This window comes from Neofelis nebulosa, chromosome 1, assembly GCF_028018385.1.
Source record: "Neofelis nebulosa isolate mNeoNeb1 chromosome 1, mNeoNeb1.pri, whole genome shotgun sequence".
Classification (NCBI taxonomy): Eukaryota; Metazoa; Chordata; class Mammalia; order Carnivora; family Felidae; genus Neofelis; species Neofelis nebulosa.
The window spans coordinates 32,017,024-32,036,705 of NC_080782.1; the positions used below are offsets into that span (position 1 = coordinate 32,017,024).

A 19,682-nucleotide genomic window follows, 5' to 3' on the forward strand; every position below is an offset into this window, starting at 1 on the left:
AGTTAATGAGGTAATACATATTCGGCTACGTTCTGGGAGGAGGTGGAAATTCAGGGAGGTGAGCCTAGTATTTTTGGGCCACAGTCCCCTTTTGACACATTTGCCTAATTTGGGAACAGGCTGCAGAGGGACTGAGGTAAAGGAGCACATCACTGGGCTGGTGGGGGTGGGGGGAAAGGTTGGTATTCAGGGACAGCAAAGGAAAAGAAGCCATGCTTTGGGTTGGGACCCAAAGCCCTACAGTCCTGGAAGTGAGAGGGAGCCAGAAGTGGGTGGCCTTGCAGAGACTGCAGTCTGGTTCGCATTAAAAAAAATCTTGAATCATTGTAACCCCAGAAGCTTTCCAGATGTAAACATATATTTTCTTTGGAAGAAAAGAAAATCATTCTAAGGCCTCACGCTACTCCTAGAAGAATTTCTAAAGTATAATATTCAGCCCCCAATAAAAATAACTAGGTACACAAGGAAACAAGGTGACATGAACAAGAACCAGTAGAAACCCTAGAAGCTAAAGCAGAGCTGTGAGGATGACAAGATTTGATCTACCAGACAGACTTTTGAAGCGCTATGTTTACATGAGTCGGGCCATAAGGGAGAAGATCAGCAATTGTGGCAGAAAACCAGAAGTTACTTTTTAAAACAGAGGACTTGGGAAAAATAAACAAATAGAGATATTATAAGTTGATATTAGGGGTACCTGGGTGGCTCAGTCAGTTAAGCGTCTGACTTCAGCTCAGGTCACCATTTTGAGGTTCGTGGGTTCGAGCCCTACATCGGGCTCTGTGCTGACAGCTCAGAGCCTGGAGCCTGCTTTGGATTCTGTGTCTCCCTCTCTCTCTTGTCTCCCCCACCCTTGCTCATTCTCTGTCTCAAAATAAATAAATAAACATTTTGGGGGTGCCTGGGTGGCTCAGTCGGTTAAGCTTCTGACTTCTGCTCAGGTCATGATCTCACGGTTTGTGAGTTCAAGCCCCCCACCGTGCTCTGTGCTGACAGCTCAGAGCCTGGAGCCTGCTTCAGATCCTGTGTCTCCCTCTCTCTCTGCCCCTCCACACTCACGCTCTGTCTCTCTCTGTCTCTCAAAAATGAATAAATGTTAAAAAAAAAAAGTTGGCATTAATATGCCAGTTTATGGACTGGTTAAATAGAAGCTGTGATACAACAGAAGCAAAATTAATGAATTAGAATATAGGTAAGGAGAAAATACTGACAATGAAGCATAAAGTGATAAAAGATTGGGAAATACAGAAAGAAGGTAGGAAACATAAAAGACAGGGTGACTGGGTGGCTCAGTCAGTTAAGCATCTGACTCTTGATTCTGACTCAGGTCATGATCCCAGAATTGTGGGATCAAGCCTCACATTGGGCTCCATGCTGGAGCTCTATGTCTCTCCCACTCTCTCTCTAAAGTAATAATAGTAAAAATGGATAGGGGGAGAAGAGAAAAGATCCATATAATTTGAGTCCCAGAAGGAGAGAATATTTAAGAAGCAATATTTGAAGAGTTAATGGCTGAGAGTAAAACAAGCCAGTGGAAGATACAGAGGTACCCCATTAATGAAGAGCAAGGCTATAATTTTTTCTTTTCACACATAGCCATATCAGGGTAAAACTACTAAAAAAACAAAGATAATGGAGTAGATCTTAAAATCATCTAAGTAAAAAGTCATAGCACTTTGAAAGTAGACTGATATTTGATTTTAATAGATATAATCAATGATAGAAATTGTTCTTGGACAATGAGATATTCATAGGAGATTTCTTAAAAGGTCACTTCAAAGGTTATGTCACTCACAGAAAAACAAATCTGGTTTTATTGTAGATCAAAAAGTAAAAGCAAAACAATAAAGCTTCTGCAAGAAAATATATAGGACAGCATCTTCAAGACCTTGAAGTAGGGAAAGATTTGAAACAGGACACAATGGGACTAACTATAATGAAAGGAAATATATATATATATTTGACTATGTCAAAATAAAAAAAAAACAACAACATTATAATTCCTGATATGATGTACTGAGAAGGACACAACGTCACTTCTCTGGTATCTTTCCAAATGGATAACCTCAATCTTCGCTAAGCCTAAATTGAGGGACGTTTGACATAACAGCTGACTCATCAAAAAATGTCAAGGTCCTGAAAGATGAGAAAAATCTGAGAAACTGTCCCAGAATCGAGGAGACTAAGGGGCTGTTACAACTAGTTGCAGTGTGGGATCTTGATTGGACCTTGGAACAGATAAAAGATATTAGGGGAAAAACTGGTGAATTTTAAATAAGCTCTGTAGGTTAGACAATGCTAATTTTCTTATTTTGATTAACTGCACGATGGTTGTGTAAGTTGTTAACATCAGGGGCTGTCGGTTATAGGGTGCATGTGAACTCTGTGGTATTTTTGCAGGTTTACTGTCTGTACTATTTATGCCATTTTACAGTAAGTCTAAAATTATTTCAAAATAAAAAGTAAAAAGGAGAACATCTGTTACAAAAAATATCATTGAAAGGTGAAGGTCCTCAAATGAAAAAAAAACCTTTTATAATACCTTTAAGTGAGACTAGGCTTATATCCAGAATATACCAAGAACTTCCACAGTCAATGCAAATGTTCACCAGCACACTCTTTTATAAATTAGTATATAGGATTTAGATTTTAACTATGTTATATTTATTTGGAAGAAAGTAGCCTCTTACAGACATTGCCACATTGGCATGAACAACATAAGCATGTGGCAGAGTTATTTTGATTTTTGGGAAAAGACATTCATCTTGTTTTACCTTTTAAAGGAAAGTCAAGGCCAGATAATCTGAGATACAGGAAGAGAGGGTCATGGGGAAACGACAATGTGGAAGAAATGCATAAACAAAGTGTTCAAAGAGATAAAGAGGAAAGTCATGTAATGACCATAATTTCAGAGAAGGCTCAAACCCTGGAGGCAAAACTCCCTCAAGAAGACAAAGAACAATGAAAATGTACTTGGTGAAGTGTCTTTTTCTGATAAACTTTGGCTTTCCATTAGTTAAGAGAACAGTTCTCCTTTGTCTCCTACACTAGCTAATTGTATCTTTCTACTATTTGTAGTCATGACACATGCTAACATACAAATAAATTGAAATATAGTTTAAAAATGAAGTACATTAAAAAATAATAAATAAAATGAAGTAAATTGAAGTTTCTTATATATACAGAGAGAGAATCCCAAGCAGACTCCTGCATTGTCAGCGCAGAGCACTATGTGGATCTCAAGCCCGCAAACCATGAGATCATGACCTGAGCTGAAATCAAGAGTTGGAGGCTTCACTGACTGAGCCACCCAGGCGCCCCATATGAGTGTTATTTTTATCCCTATACAAGTGAGTTAGGACTGACTTTCACTACATCTTTATAACTGTAATGAGGACAACACAGAGCACCGTGACTACAGGTCCTTGAAATACTTATGCTCTTTAACATCCGATGCCTCACTGCGAAGAGTTGCACAACAAAAATGGCAGGTAAATGATTCATTATTACATAGGTTGTTCCAGAAAGTGCTCTATATAGCTTGACATGTCGGTGCATAAGATTGGTTAAGGGAAACAAGAGAGGGAGGATGGAGGATAAAAGGCAAGATGAAGGCAAAGGCAACACAAAATTCATGCTAGGAGGACTGACCCATTGGCATGAGGTGGGTCACAAATTTGGGGATATTTTCTAGTGCACTAAGTAAGACAACTGAATTTAATGGTCACATGCATTTAAGAAATATTTACGTCGTTCACAAGAGAAACAAAATGATCCATGAAACTGAGTTTAAAGAGTAATATCTCCCATGAGTTCTCATAAAGGAGACACTGTATTATGTAACATCCTTTTAGTAAATAAAGCAGTGAGTTATATAACTTGGCAAAAACAAAACTTTACAGGAAGCCAATTTGCTACATGCTAGCTATACTGATCTCTGCTGCTATTGCTTTAGAGGAAATAATAAACTTTATATCTCTCAGGCAATCATTAATAAATGTAATTTCCTCAACTGACATTTTTATAACTAGTTTGTAGTGGTAAGCTTAAGAAGAAACCAAAGTTCAGCTATTTTGTTGAGATAAAATGTAGAAATGTTGTGTTAACATTCAGGGCAGCTGGAAATAGAAATAATATACTTTCATGAAAGTTGAAGACTCTGACAAAAGCGAATACTGAAAGTGAGGCTCTTTCTCCTCTGCCTGAAGAAGGGCTGAGAAAAAATTTTTGGGCTGGGTCAACACATTCCTCAAACAGAGGTTTGGGGTCTGCTGAAGCACACAGACAAATGGAGAATCAGAGCCATGAGGTTCTACTTCATAGAGCATGGCCATAGTTACTTTATTTTTTATTTTATTTTTTCTTAGTTTAGTGTGGAAAAATAAATTATGCTGTTATGTTGTGTTGTGTTATATATAACTGCTTTACTTAGAAAATCTCTGTGAAATTCTTCAGAGTAATATAACCTCCCAGTGTTTTCTCCAAGATAAACTGTTTGCAACATAAATATCTAGATAATGGATTTCATTTGCTCAGAGGATTAAACATAAGCCAGTTAATAGTTTAGTGTGGTGGGGAGTGTGGGTGGGAAGAGGTTTCACCAATTCTTTAAATAGTTAAATAGAAGGATCAATTCTTAAGACTATCCCTGATGTTTGAAGGTGTCATCCATAGACAATAGAATGCTTCAACTTACCAAAGAATTAATTAGTGATTATAGATTGCTTAATTACCTCATGGAATAGCTTCTAACTAACCAAAAAAAAAAAAAAAAACAAACAAAACAAAACAAAACCCACTTCTACTGCATTTATAAAATCAAAATAACTTGGAATCTATTTCAAGGTCAAACCACACTATATCTCATATCTCTTTAGGGATTTAAAAGTCATGCAAAGTCGATAAAGAACACAATATTTTAACTGTTTTCTGAACTTTAACTACAAGAAGATAAATTTTAAAAAGTGGTTGCTGGGTGACTCACTATAGTTGCCATTTTCTTAGGTAGAATATTGATCTGAAAAGTCCAGGGTTCCCATGTATGAATAAAGAAGGTTATACAGGTATTTTAGATGGAATGCCTACTAATCTAAAAATCTGGAGGTCAGGGCACATGGGTGGCTCAGTTGGTTGTGTCTGAGTCTTGATTTCAGCTCAGGTTATGACCTCATGGTCATGAGATTGAGCCCTGGGTTGGGCTCTATGCTGGGTGTGGAACCTGCTTGAGATTCTCTCTCTCCCTCTGCACTCCCCCCCCACTTGCTATAAATAAATAAATAAATAAATAAATAAATAAATAAATAAATAAATATCTGGAGTCAATAGTTGCCCTTGAAAATAGGATAAACTATACTTTGCATCCAGCCAGCAGGACTGTCCCATAGAGTTAATGAAGGTCTTTGAATAGTTCTGGTAAATCTAGTAGTAAATCTTCAGCAGATGCTTTATTTACTTGAGATTCTTTAAATTGGCTCTAGAATACACTGGACTACGATAAAGATCAGGGAACAAGTTTGGATCCATACAAGGACAGCTGAATTTAGAGATGAGAAAACAAGACAATTTGTGTCCATCTGGATGTAAACATCTCCCAAATTAATTCTTATTTAAGATTTTCTAACCGATCTATTTTTATTGAGTTTCAAATAATTATTATTTCAAATAAATATTATTTAAACATAATAAAACAAAAAGGATCTCTTCTGGCTTTAATTTCACATATAGACATACAAATTTGGCCAACTTTTTCTCCCTTTTTGTCCTACCTGTGGGGCAAAATATTTGAAGTTTCATAGATATGTCAGCACATTTATGAATGGCTAGATTTCTGCAATCTAAAAGGAAAAGACTACAATTTTCCAGTTTCCGACTTCTTCCCTCTCATAAATGAGATGGTTTTGGTAGCTTCCCTCATTCTTTAAAGACAATAAAATGGGATGAAGTGACAAAAATCTCTAATAACTAGTCCTATCAAAATGCCAACATGACTGTAACTCAGGCTAATCAAACTGAAATTGAGGTAAAAGATAACTTGACCTGAGGGAAAATTTTATAACACACAGGGAAAATGGAAAGCTATAAAGGGAAGTAGGAAAACAAATATGGAATAAAGGAAAACACTTACTCTTTTTAGTTAGTTTGGGGAGAAGAATGATGGGGCTAAATGAAACTGGCATTTATATCTTTATGATTACAATGCAATGTGTTTCCCCTAGAAATAAGTACTAATGGGTTTATAAACTCAAGACTATAATCAAGATACAAAAAAGAAAGAATTTCTGGACCATAAGAACCGCTCACCCTTGGTCTTATTTTCTGAGACCTCATGCACTTCCCTTTCATGAAGGCCCTTAAAGATTCTCCTGTGTTGGAAGTGGTGGTATGATGCCACCTGATGGCAAGGGACAACCAGGGGCAGATGGAAGGGAACTAACAATTCTTGGGCACCTATTTGGTGCCAGTCTGTGCTACAGGCTCTACACAAGCAATCTTATTAAATCCTCAAAATAAACATGAAGCCCTGGAGAATTTAACATTGCAGAGGTCAGAAAACTTTACACATTTAGAGAAGGACAGAGAGCTGAACTCATCCTGGGCTGGTGTGATGCCACACGTCATGCCTTTCCTCTATGTCACACTTCTTTCCAGGGATGACATAGGAGTGCATTTGAATGCTCACATCTCTTTCAGAAGAAGTTAACCGTTCATCTGAACCAACAGTTACATTTAATAAGAAAATTTTAAAGTCTTCTATTTGAAAATAAACATTCCTGAAACTAGACCACTTTCTTACACCATTCACGAAAATAAACTGAAAATGGATGAAGGACCTGAATGTGAGACAGGAAACCATCAAAACTCTAGAGGAGAAAGCAGGAAAACACCTCTCTGACCTCCGCTGCAGCAATTTCTTACTTGACACATCTGCAAAGGCAAGGGAATTAAAAGCAAAAATGAAGGACCTCACGAAGATAAAAAGCTTCTGCACTGCAAAGGAAACAACCAACAAGACTAAAAGGCAATCGATGGAATGGGAAACAATTCTTGCAAATGACGTATTGGACAAAGGGCTAGTATCCAAAATCTATAAAGAACTCACCAAACTCCACACCTGAAAAACAAATAACCCAGTGAAGAAATGGGCAGAACACATGAATGGACACTTTTCTAAAGAAGACATCCAGATGGCCAACAGGCACATGAAAAGATGCTCAACGTCACTCCTCATCACGGAAATACAAATCAAAACAACACTGAGATACCACCTCACGCCAGTCAGAGTGGCCAAAATGAACAAATCAGGAGACTATAGATGCTGGCGAGGATGTGGAGAAACGGGAACCCTCTTGCACTGTTGGTGGGAATGCAAACTGGTGCAGCCGCTCTGGAAAGCAGTGTGGAGGTTCCTCAGAAAATTAAAAATAGATCTACCCTATGACCCAGCAATAGCACTGCTAGGAATTTATCCAAGGGATACAGGAGTACTGATGCATAGGGGCACTTGTACCCCAATGTTTATAACAGCACTTTCAACAATAGCCAAATTATGGAAAGAGCCTAAAAGTCCATCAACTGATGAATGGATAAAGAAGATGTGGTTTATATATACAATGGAATACTACTTGGCAATGAGAAAGAATGAAATCTGGCCTTTTGTAGCAATGTGGATGGAACTGGAAAGTGTTGTGCTAAGTGAAATAAGTGAAATAAGTCATACAGAGAAAGACATACCATATGTTTTCACTCATATGTGGATCCTGAGAAACTCAACAGAAGACCAGGGCGGGGAGGAGAAGGGGGGAAAAAAAGTTACAGAGAGGGAAGGAGGCAAACCATAAGAGACTCTTAAATACTGAGAATAAACTGAGGGTTGATGGGGCTGGGGGAGAAGGGAAAGTGGGTCATGGGCATTGAGGAGGGCACCTATTAGAATGAGCACTGGGTGTTGTATGGAAACCAATCTGACAATAAATTTCATATTAAAAAAATAAAAAAAATAAAAAGCTTATGATTATATGCATGTAAATAAAAATAAATTATTACCTTTAAAAATAAATAAATAAAAATTTTCATTGGACCTTATAGAATAGGAAAAAAAAAAAAAGAAAACAAACATCCCTTACTTTTTGACTTATGAGCACTGGAGAATCATTTAAGGAAGTGGCCCAATTTACAAAGTCAGTCATATCAACCGTTTTGGCTCCTTTGAGAAGCTTCTCTTTCAGTTCATATGCATATTTTTGGGTTCCTCCTCTTATGAGTGAAATAACATCATCTATAAGGTTATCACTAGTGATGTTTACTGAGAAGAGAAAGAGGATATAAGTGAAACATTTATAGTTCTGTGACATTTGATCAACATTTATTGAACCTTTTCAAAAAGTATAGTCTAATATATTTATTGAATTTTACTTATATAATTTTTTCACCCAAAATCTCCAAGAGCAGGTTTTATTAGTAGCCAATTGTAGACTCCAGTTGCCTTAAAAAAAATGATGATTTAGATACATTGATGATTCCAAATTCATCACTTATGCCCATGCCTACGTGGGAACTAAACGTGACTTTTGGGATGTACTAGAAATTTTTTGTTTTCAGACTTACTTCATAATTACATTTTATATAACTTTGCTTCAAACTAATTTAATGTTACAAAAAAAATCAGAGAGTGTAAAAAAGAATCAGGTGAAAAACAAAATTTTTTTCCATCCTAAATTCCTACTCATCTCTCCTTCCGTTTCTCTCTCCAGACTTTTAACACACTTTTGTGAATCTTATAGCGTTGTAAATTTTTTGAGCTGGAAGGAATTTCAAGAAGATTTTTGTTTATCTTTTTTCATTTTTATAGATGAGAAAACTGAGACTCAGAGAGGTGGAGTGACTAGCCCAAGACTAGCCTGAGGATCAAATATTGAAATTAGGACTTTCGATGGCAAGTTCAATTTTTTTTTTTGCACTCATCAGTGGTTTCTTATCATGACCACATGTTAGTGGTGGGTATGCTTTTAAAAATACTAGGCTTTCCTCTCTCTGCCTCCCCACTATCAGCTGCTTCTCTAAAGGGAAGTCTCAAGCATTTGTATGTCCAAAAATATTCTCAGGGATTTCTGATTGGAGTAAAAATTGAGCACTCCAGCACTATCTCATGCTTGTAAATCTGCTAAGTATTAACAACACAAGCAACATTTATACTAAAGATATTTATGTTTTTAAAAAAGTTATGCACTAGTTGAATGTTAAGGATGGGTTGGGATTACTTCCCCCCCACCCCCAGTTTTATTGAGATATAATTGACACACTGTAAAAGCTTAAGGTCTACTTAGAAAGAATGCTTTGCCATACACATATATCACAAAATGATTACCACCTGCATCACCTCGTACAGCTACAAAAAATTTATCTTTTCCTGGGCTGAAAACTTTTAGTTTCTGCTCTCTTAGCAACTTTCCAGTATATCACATGGCACTGTTAGCTACAGTCATCAGGTTGTACATTACATCTCCAGCACTTATTTATCTTATAACTGGAAGTTTATACCTTTTGACTCATTGGACGAAGGCGGATTAGGGGTTTTGAGCCAGGAGGAAGGCTGAATTAGGGAAATGGTTTCAGTCTTCTCCTCTGTTTATGGTCACATACAGTATGCCACTAGCCTATTCAGAAACTTTGCTAAAATTAGGGGGGGAAAGGAGATTTTTGCTGAAGACGTTTTCTACCATTGGCCTTCTACCATTGCCAGGATAAATGTGCAAATCTACAAAGACTACAGTGTAAGTGCCTTTCCGAGAGCAGCACACTGTGTGGCCTGAGCAATGATGTTTCCAATGAATACATGTCCATGGGTACTTGTGTTCATATCACTGTAAAAATAAAAGTTTTAAATCACTCAAAGATTTTGTTTGTTTGTTTGTTTAGTAAAGAGGATGGACAATAAAGAGAGTTCATAGTGATGGGGCAGTGTTCATTGACAACACCTCCTCCTTTTTTTTAAACTAGTGAGGTAAGCCATACTTACCAGTTCCACCTTCACCCCTCTTTAAACAATCGTTTTTATTGATCTTTCCTGTGAGTTTAGCTCCAGCATTCAGAGAAGCATCCAAACTAAACCCGAGGCATCTCTGTACATCCCTTATTTCAACACCTGTTTAATGTATTTAGTTGAAAATCATTAAATAATGTCTAAATTACTTCAATAAATACATTTCAATTGTACTATTTTGTAAGAAACATACTCGGATTCCTGGACATTATTACTGAACTCAAATGCAAGGTCATATTTGCTCTGCTTTGATGCATAGGGCACTCGTACCCCAATGTTTATAACAGCACTTCCAACAATAGCCAAATTATGGAAAGAGCCTAAAAGTCCATCAACTGATGAATGGATAATATTAGAATCTAGTGGCCTCCTTTTGAATTTGCTCGTCAACTTACTAACAAAGGACATATAAATTTACTTCTTGTTTAAAAGAGACATCACTCAGAATAGGGCAGTTACAGTAAAGTCCTTTACTTCTAACATCATGGGAGACAGACTTTGATGTCTAACATATATTGAATACTCATCATATACCCCAAATCTTTCCAAGCATCAATTAATTTAATCCTCACATTAACCTTTCAAGGTAAGTTCTATTATCCTCATTTTACAGATGAGGATATGGAACGACAGAGCAGATAAGTTACCTGCCAGTGGGATTCAGCAATTAGCCAAGTTACCATATGAACCAGAGTTGTCTGGCTGTTAAGCACTTCTCTGTATTGACTTCATAATTTGGTCATGGGATGCATCAACATCTCTGATTCCTCTTTGGAAGACTCTGTTCATTAAGGTAGTGAGTTCATTGCTTTGAGCAGATGGCTTATACATGCGACAACTTTGCTTTGGTCCTATGAATGCTACTTAGTAGACATCAGTTTTGGAAGCTGACTCACTGGTGTGTGGATACTACAGTTACTAGGAAGAAAAATCCTAATATTTAATTCAAGTATATACTTTATTATCTATTTAGCAGAGAAAATGATTATTTTATTACAAGGGTAAACTGCCTCAGTTCATTGACCATGTCAGTTTTCAGTCTTATTTATCATTTCAGAACACACACACACACACACACACACACACACACACAAATGCTTTGTGAAAAAGGAAAGGGAGAAGTGAAGTTAGTCCCTGGGTTTCATAGTAAAATATAGAAGTAGGGATCTGGGGACATTTAAGCATTCATTTATTCAGCAAATATTTTTTGTGTACCCACAACCAGTGAGAACTTGAAAAATATCAGGTGGATTTCCCTATGAAAGGAAGACGGAGGATAAAAATGGAAGGCCATGCAAGGAATCCAGAATACTAGATTTCCAACTTTAACCTAGGAAGCATAAAGACTTTGATTCCGAAGATGGGTATGAAAATATCTAAGTGATCCCAATGAGCTTAGATTTTCTGCCTCAGCTGTGGGTCTTTTCTTGTCCAGACAGGGTCTGGACATCCCAAATCTAGGTGTAGGACGTGGTTTGGTCCTCAGGTATTGCCAATGAAGAAGCAAGAAGGATGACTTCCTTTTCAAAGGATTGACCTAATGATCCTTGTCTACTAAGGTCAGACGATAAGTAAATTTAAGTGGGTAGGTCTGAGTTACCCAAGATTAAAGATTTTAGCTCATGGAGCTTTTTCACCAAGCCAACTCTTAGCCTGAAGTGTTCCTTGTGTTTTGATCACCGTTGCTGAGCCTTTCTCTTCTGATTTTCAGGTCACTCAAGACACAGTCCTCTTGTGCCCCTTGCCCATGTGATATTTATCAAAATAGCCTGCCGGGCAGGACTCAGGAGGCTTCATTACGCTGTCTCACAGGATATAGCCCTGTGAGGCAGTACAAGTCAAACAACTTCATATTCCATTTCTCCTGGCAGTGCCTCTACCCGCTCAAGACTAGACTGAGGCATCAAGAGCAGTTAGTTCTGGCTATTCATAGTTGTTTCATCTCTAAAATGTTTACAAACCGTGAGGACAGTGTCCGGCTGTAAGCTCATAGCCATATCCAATTCTTCACTTGAAACAGACAGAGGCTAAGAGAAAGAGCCACGGAAACGTTTTTTGGCAACACTTCCCTCCCTAAGAGACACGCTGAAAACATTTGAGGGCAGAGAAAGGAGATATGCTGGCATCTATCTCCTCTGCAAGGAATATTACAACTAGCCACAATTTCTCACGAAATGAGTAATTAAAACTTATTAACACAGTCACTTTGCATGCACTTTATTCTTAAAAGGCTTAGATGAAACCTTTAGGCCAGTATGGTAATTATGTAGTACATAGGCCTTTCCTGAACCCATGGCAGACATTGATGATCAACCATGGCCTTCTTTCCCATAACTTCAAGTGTGATCAGACATCTGCTCAACGTGGAGTCAATTCAACTACCACCATATGATTAAGCTTGTCATTCTATGAGGTAAAACTAATTTTCCACCTTTGCTTTAAGACATTAGATTTACATCTTAATATTACTTTCTCCCTCCTCCCTCAGAGAAAATTTAGAACACTATTTCCCTTCCAATGCTCAAGAGTCCTTTGCAAAAGTATTGACAAACATGTAATGGAACCCATTTATTGATTAAGAAATAGATGATGTGAATTATGTCTCTTGTACTTTTTCTACTTTTTAAGTAGTATTCCACTCAAAGCATCGTCGCCAACTGATCTTAAACTGCAGTATAATTTTGTGCATTTTGTAATAGTGCTGCTGATCAAGTCATGATCAAGCCATCGTGATCAAGTTCATGATCAAGTCATCGTGTTTGAGGTCTAGAAGTCAATTCGCTATTTGCTGTTTTAACAGGATTTTGATGCCAAAGGGCAGAGAGAGAGAGTTCTCTCAAAGAAGCAGTGTATAGGAATTTATTTGAAAGCCATTAATCATTGAAAGAGGTTAGCAACAGGAATAATGATTGGTTAAAACAGCTTTAGAGGTAAGAGCTCTGTTTCTAGGTGTACCTTTCTCTTCCATGGCTGCTTTATCCAAAACATATATTAGTTCATAGAGTCCTCCTAGAGACCCAGAGCTACTGTAGTGGGTTCCGTAGGTTTCCAAAAATGCAAAATATTCCCCCTTTGCGTAGGTAGGTGGCAGAGCTTTTATGTCCTCCAAGAAAGTTGTTGTCAGCATGACATCCCGACTTCTCATCGTAAATCTTCCCAGATGAATTACTCCCTTCACATGCAGGAACACTTTTTCCTTTGTTGTAGAGCAGAAGAAAATGAATATGAGTTTAGTAGCCATTATTTCAAAGTTAAAAATCACAAAATTTAGGATTTCCCCAGGCAATAATTTGTGTTTGTTTGTTTTGTTTTGGTGACCATAGATACTTTAACCCAGTAGGGTGGCAAACTCAGAATGCCGTTAGTCCCAACTGTTGATGAAAGTGTGCAGCACGGGGGCTCTCAAACACTGCCGGTGGGAATGTAGAATGGTCTAATCCCCCTGGAGAACTGCCTAGCAGTTTCTTATAAAAGTAAACACACATTTACCCTATGGCCAGCAATTTCACTTCTACATATTGACCTACGGTCAATGAGAAAATAGCCCACAAAAAGATCCATACAAGACTTTCATAGCAGCTTTAGTCAGAATAGCTTAAAACTGGAAACAACTCAAATGTCCACCAACAGAAGATTGATAAACAAATTGTGGTATGTTCACACAAAGGAATACCAGTTAGCAACAAAAAGGGAACAAACTACTGATACATGCAATAATATAAACAAATCTTAAAAATAGTACTCTGAATGAAAAAAGTCAAGCACAAAAGAGTATGTACTATGTGATTTCACTCATATGAAGTTCTAGAACAGGTGAAATTAAGCTACAGTCAGAGAAATCTGGAGAGCTTGCCTCTCAGGCAGTAAGGGAGTGGCTGAAAAAGGGCATGACGGAATTTTCTTGAGGTGGTGGAAATGTTCTATACCTTGTATGAGGAGGTGGTTACATGGATGGATACCTACAATAGTCAAAACTCATGGAGCTATAGGCTTAAAATATTTGTGTGTTTTTGCTTATAAATTATACCTCATTAAGTTGATTTTAGAATGTTGGCAATGAAAGAAAAAGTAGACATTATGTATGCAACCCAATCTCATTTTGCAGACCAAGAAAGTCTGATCCAAAGGTATCAAGTTATTTGCCCCAAATCACAAAAATAGACTGTGCAGTGATTGGTCCTATAAATGTAGGCTTCAGGTCTCCCTGCTCCTTCTACTATGTACTTTCAATTTTTTTTTAAGTTTATTTATTTATTCTGAGAGAGAGACAGAGACAGAGACAGAGACAGAGAGGGAGAGAATCTCAAGTAGGCTCCACGCTGTCAACATAGAGCCCAACACAGGGCTTGATATCATGAACGATGCTACCATGACCTGGACAGAAATCAAGAGTCAGACACTTAACTTACTGAGTCACCCAGACACTCCACTGAATTTTTGGTAATAATAAGGTGGACAATATTTTAAGACCTAAATAGGTGAACAGTTAATCATTCCCAGAGATGATGGCTTAAATTTCCAAGAGAAAACCATAGACTGTCCCAGCCAAAACTAAACTATAATTGACACCTATGGTTTTGTAGATGGTTCGTTTAAGGTTCTTCTAGAGTAGTGGTTGACACATGTTGATTGCATAGAGCTTTAAAGCATATTATTAGCTTTTAAAAGTATAGCTTGGTATATATGAACATCACACCAAACTTTCTGTGTTCTGGAAGCACAGTTGTTCACAGTGTATAACTTCACTCCATGTGATGGTCGGTGATTCAGTCTTCAACAAAAATCTTAAAGAAACTTACTCCATATACAATAAATCATATGAGTTCTCCTGATGACCTCCATCATAATTCTCAGCGGAGTCTCAAGGATGCACAAAACATATTTGGATTCCTTTTCGTTGTTGCTAAATTAGGAGTATAATTTGTCAGAAAGACGTTATGTTCTTTGGCCCCACTTATTTTAGAGGTAGATATTAGATCATTTCCATCCAAACATAAAGTTGTTCCTTCTGTGTCAAAATCTCTTGACCTCACTTGTCTAATGATTTGCTGCCCATTTCTTTGTCCTTATTAAAAGCGAAATTCATTTAAAAAACTCTCTGTACTGGCTGTTTTCAATTCCTCTCTCCCCATTTTCTCTTAAATCTAATCCAGTCATTCAGCTCTCCTCACTACTTCAACAAAACTTCTCTTGTCAAGGTCACCAGTGACCTTCACAGTGATAAAGCCGGTAGCAATTACTTCTTAGTCCCTCTTCTTTGACATATCAGCACATTTGGCACAGCTCATTACTCCTTTCTCTTTGATAGTTTCTTTTCTTATCTCCTAGGGCAGTTCTTCTCAAGCTGTAAAGTGCGAACACATCACCTGTAGAATCTTGTTAAAATGCAATTCTGATTCAGCAGGTCTGGCTTAGAGGCTGAGGTTCCAGCTTCCCAGCGGTGCTGATGTTGTTGACCCATGGACCACACTTTGAGTAGTGAGGTTCTAGGGCATTATACCTGCCACATCTTGCTGTCCTCTGCTGCTTCTTCCTCTTTCTATTGATGTTCCTTGAGTTTAGTGTTGGATCTTCTCTCTCTCTCTCTCTCTCTCTTTTTTACAAAATGTGTAGTCATTTATTTTGAGAGAGAGAGAAAATTCCAAGCAGGCTCCATGCTGTCAGCACAGAGCCCAACATGGAGCTTGAGCTCACAAACCATAAGATCATGACCAGAGCCAAATCAAGAATGGGACACTTAACTGACTGAGCCACCCAGGTGCCCCATCTATCTCGTTTGGTAGCAACTTCATCTTTCCAGTTGCTCAGGTGAAAAACCTTAGAGTCATGCTTGACTCTACACTTGTGTCCATCATCACTCACCTGGATTCTTACAATAGCTTTCAACAAATCTTGCTTTTGCTCTTAACTCTCATATTTCTTATCATTTAAATTATATTAGAGTATGTCAATCTTCTATTAAAAAATAATTCTAGTGACCTCCCATACCACTCAGAGAAAAAGCTAAATTTCATGACCTGGTTCAGGGTAACCTTTCTAACTTATTCTCCTTCTGGTTCACTCTGGGCCAATGGACAGTTATGCTCCCACCTGACAGGCTTGTCTCTAACAGTTCCTTTTGCCAGGTGCATCATCCCAAATATGACTATTTGGTTATTTCCTCTCCTTCAGATCTTCACTCAGATTTCCTTGAGCTTTCTTTTTAATACTGCCATTTTCCCAGCACTCCTGATTTCCCTTCTGTTACTCTACTTTTCACTTTATTCCATAGCACTTAACACTTTCTAAATACTATGTGGTTTGCTATTTTGTGCTTATGTTTGTTTTATCTATCTCTCTGTGATGAACTTTCAGTTCCATGAGGACCGGAATCTTCTCCAGTTTGGTTCACAAATGTATCCTAAGTACCTGGAACAGTGCCTGGCCACATAGGAAATCCACATTAAATATTTTCTGCATGACTTAAAGGATTTTCCAACTACATACTTTGGATGGGTATGCATGTTAATATAGAGACAATGTACAGACCCATACAAAACAATTATAATGATTGAGCAAAGTACTAAGAGTGAATTATTATTATTTTTTAAAGGAGGAGCGGGTATCTAAATAAGTGACTGTGTTATCAGAAAATGAAGAAGGAACATTTTACCAGCATCATACTGATTACAGAAAGTACATTCTATATTTATTTCAAAGGGGATGAAACAAAATTCTAAATTGGGATTAAATATTAAAAAACAAACACATTTGCAAAGCTTCAAACTAAAGGTGTGATTACAGAGGAAGCAGACAAGTTTCATATGCTACGTGTATAATTTCATGGCATCATTACTTTAGAGACACTTCATAGTAAGTACATAGCCATCAGTGTAGGGCATTGCAGTAAATTACCAAAATTCCTCAGTATGATTCTTCATTGTAATTCTGAAGATAGCATAAATTGAACAGTCTATTACCACAATCTCAGTCCAAAGGTATGCTCTGAATTCTAAATACGCTTGTTCTCTGTTCGTCACCACCAAACATCTCACCCCCGTATACTACTACAGATCCTGTCAAGTTCTTCTCCAGTCTGCATTCTTCTTCCTGACCTTCTAGCTACATATTTGAGGATTTGTTGACTATTACTACCTCTCTCTCTTTTTTTTCTCTCTTTCCAATGAGCTCTATGTGCTCCAAACACTTAAAAGAAACAGTTTTGGGGGAGTGCCTGCATGGCTTCATCTGTTAAGCACTGACTCTTGGTTTGGATTCAAGTCATGATCTCATGGTTTGTGAGTTCGAGCCCTACATCAGTGTCAGCGTGGAGCCTGCCTGGGATTCTCTCTCTCTCTCTCTCTCTCTGTCCTTTCCCTCCTCTCTCTCTCTCTCTCTCAAAATAAAAATAAACTTTACAAATAAAGAAAAAAAAATTTTAAACCCATATCTTAAAAAATAAATAAATAAATAAATAAAAGAGGGGAATGCCTGGGTGGCTCAGTTGGCTGGGCATCCGACTTCGGCTCAGGTGGTGATCTTGCGGTTCCTGAGTTCGAGCCCTGCATCGGGGTCTATGCTGACAGCTCTGAGGCTGGAACCTGCTACAGATTCTTTGTCTCCCTCTCTCTCTGTCCGTCCTCCACTCATGCTCTGTCTCTCTCACTCTCAAGAATAAATAAACATTAAAAAAAAATTAAAAAACATGAAGAAGGGGTTTGGTTATTTTGAAAAATATCCCATCATATTCTCTGTTTAAGTGTTTGAACTTACCTTCTTTGAAGAATGTGTCAAAAACAGTTGGTAAGTTTCATTTTTGGAATACCCAAATCGAAATTTAGCCTCAGCATTTGTAATACCTAGGGGTGCTTTATTGTCAGAAGTTTCTTGAAGTTTACTTTTGGACTGTTCAATTGCTTCCGTAGGTGTGAATTTTAAATTTATATCTGCGTTAAAATTCGATGTCCTCTCTTGGACAATTTGTTTGAATGCTTGCATCTGTTCTTCATAATATTCAGTTCTGAAGTTTTTATCGGCTTTGGTCTAAAAGAGAATCACGAGATGTTAAAAACAACATACAGAAAACCACCCTAAATAAGCATGGAATAAAATAAAAATCAAGCAATGATTTGAAAGGTATTTGAGCAAAGGAGTTAAGAGTGAAGCACTGAAGCGACATGGCTGGACTCCAGTACGGGCTCCATGACTCTTGAGAACAGGACACAGTAACTTCTCTTGTGTGTCAGATTTCTTCCGCGAAATAGAGAGACTCACCAGAGGGAGCCCAAAGGGTGTTATGAGATAATACAATGAGACACCGCATAGGAAGGGCTGAGAACACAGCGAAACTTTCAGATGTTAAATATGTTAATAATTACAGAACAATTTGTGTAACAGATGTGCAATATACTTTCATTTGTGTAAAAAAAAGAAAAGAAGAAAGAAATGATAAAGCTAATCCTGACCACGAAGGCTTCTGGGCCAGCTCGGTTTTGAATAGTTTCTGCATGTTGATTAATTTAAGCAGGAAGGTTAAGTTCTGCATTGTCTCTTAACCTTTACACTTCTACTGTCTGTTAAAAAGTAAGTAAGTAAATAAATAAATAAATAAATAAGGGAAAACAAGCAAGCAAAAAAAGGCTTTTACGTGCATAGGAAATTACTGGAAAAATAGACAAAGCAGAGAGTGTTTGCTCTTGAGAAGGGGAATTGTGGAATGGAAATCTGGAAATCTTGAGTGGTAGCAGGCTTATATTTCCTTGAATAATCTTTTGTGATGTTCAGACTTTTTCACATTTTTTTTTATACCATATTCATTTTTTTTTGCATGGAAAAAAAATACCCTGAACTGAACAACCTAGTTAAAAATTAAAACTTTCAATTAAAAAATTCTTAGCCAACTTGGCAATTGTCAGATATGAGTGGGAGGGTTGCTAGTCTCAGTGATTAACCTCTCTTTCCAGAGGTCCTCTGCGATAGGCTGTCGCTCCAGTGTGAGAAAGAGACGCCCATGTCTTCAGTCAGTGGCTGGGACCAGATTCCCTAGCATATACTGGGGGACTGTTCCGCACAGGGAATGCTATCGTCTGAAACTTTATGTTTCATAGCATATGTTAAAATCCCAGTGCCCGATGTGATGGTAGGAGGTGTGGCCTTTGGGAGGGGCTTTCACAAATGAGATTACTGCTTTCATACCCCTGAGCCCAAAGAGCTCCCCAGCTCCTTCCAGGATGTGAGGATGTGAAAAGTTTGTAGCCTAATAGAGGACCTTAACTCAACCAGATTAGCACTCTGATCTTGGACTTCCAGAACTTCTGATATTCTCATCTCCAGAACTGTAAGAAATAAATTTCTGCTTTTTCTAAGCTACTCTGTTTGTCGTATTTTGTCATACCGACGTGAATGGACTCAGACGGGGAAACTAAAGTTACCATCTAATGGAAATGACTAAAATGTGTACAGTTTTCATTAAATCAAGGGATCCTGGGGAAAGTGCTCAATATAAAGGGGGAAAGTAACTTAACCATGTCACTTCCCTGCTTAAAAATTTTCAGTCTTCCCACTGCCTTTAAGAGGTAGTCTAAACTAGACTTACTCCAAGTTAATCTCTCCCTGAGGGTACTCCAGCCCTTTAGACACTTTTCTATTTCCATAGCCTATGCTT

At 37.7% G+C, this 19,682-nt stretch overlaps 1 protein-coding gene across 1 annotated transcript in view; it reads right to left on the bottom strand.

Annotated features, from left to right (window-relative positions):
- C9 (complement C9) overlaps positions 1-19,682 on the bottom strand; it is a 54,770-nt gene that overhangs the window by 3,516 nt on the left and 31,572 nt on the right. The window contains exons 6-9 of the mRNA XM_058718177.1: positions 17,792-18,061; positions 12,995-13,235; positions 10,016-10,141; positions 8,124-8,302 (exon numbers count right to left, since the gene is read on the bottom strand). Of these exons, the coding sequence (XP_058574160.1) occupies positions 8,124-8,302; positions 10,016-10,141; positions 12,995-13,235; positions 17,792-18,061 (816 nt within the window). The remainder of the gene's footprint in view (positions 1-8,123; positions 8,303-10,015; positions 10,142-12,994; positions 13,236-17,791; positions 18,062-19,682) is intronic.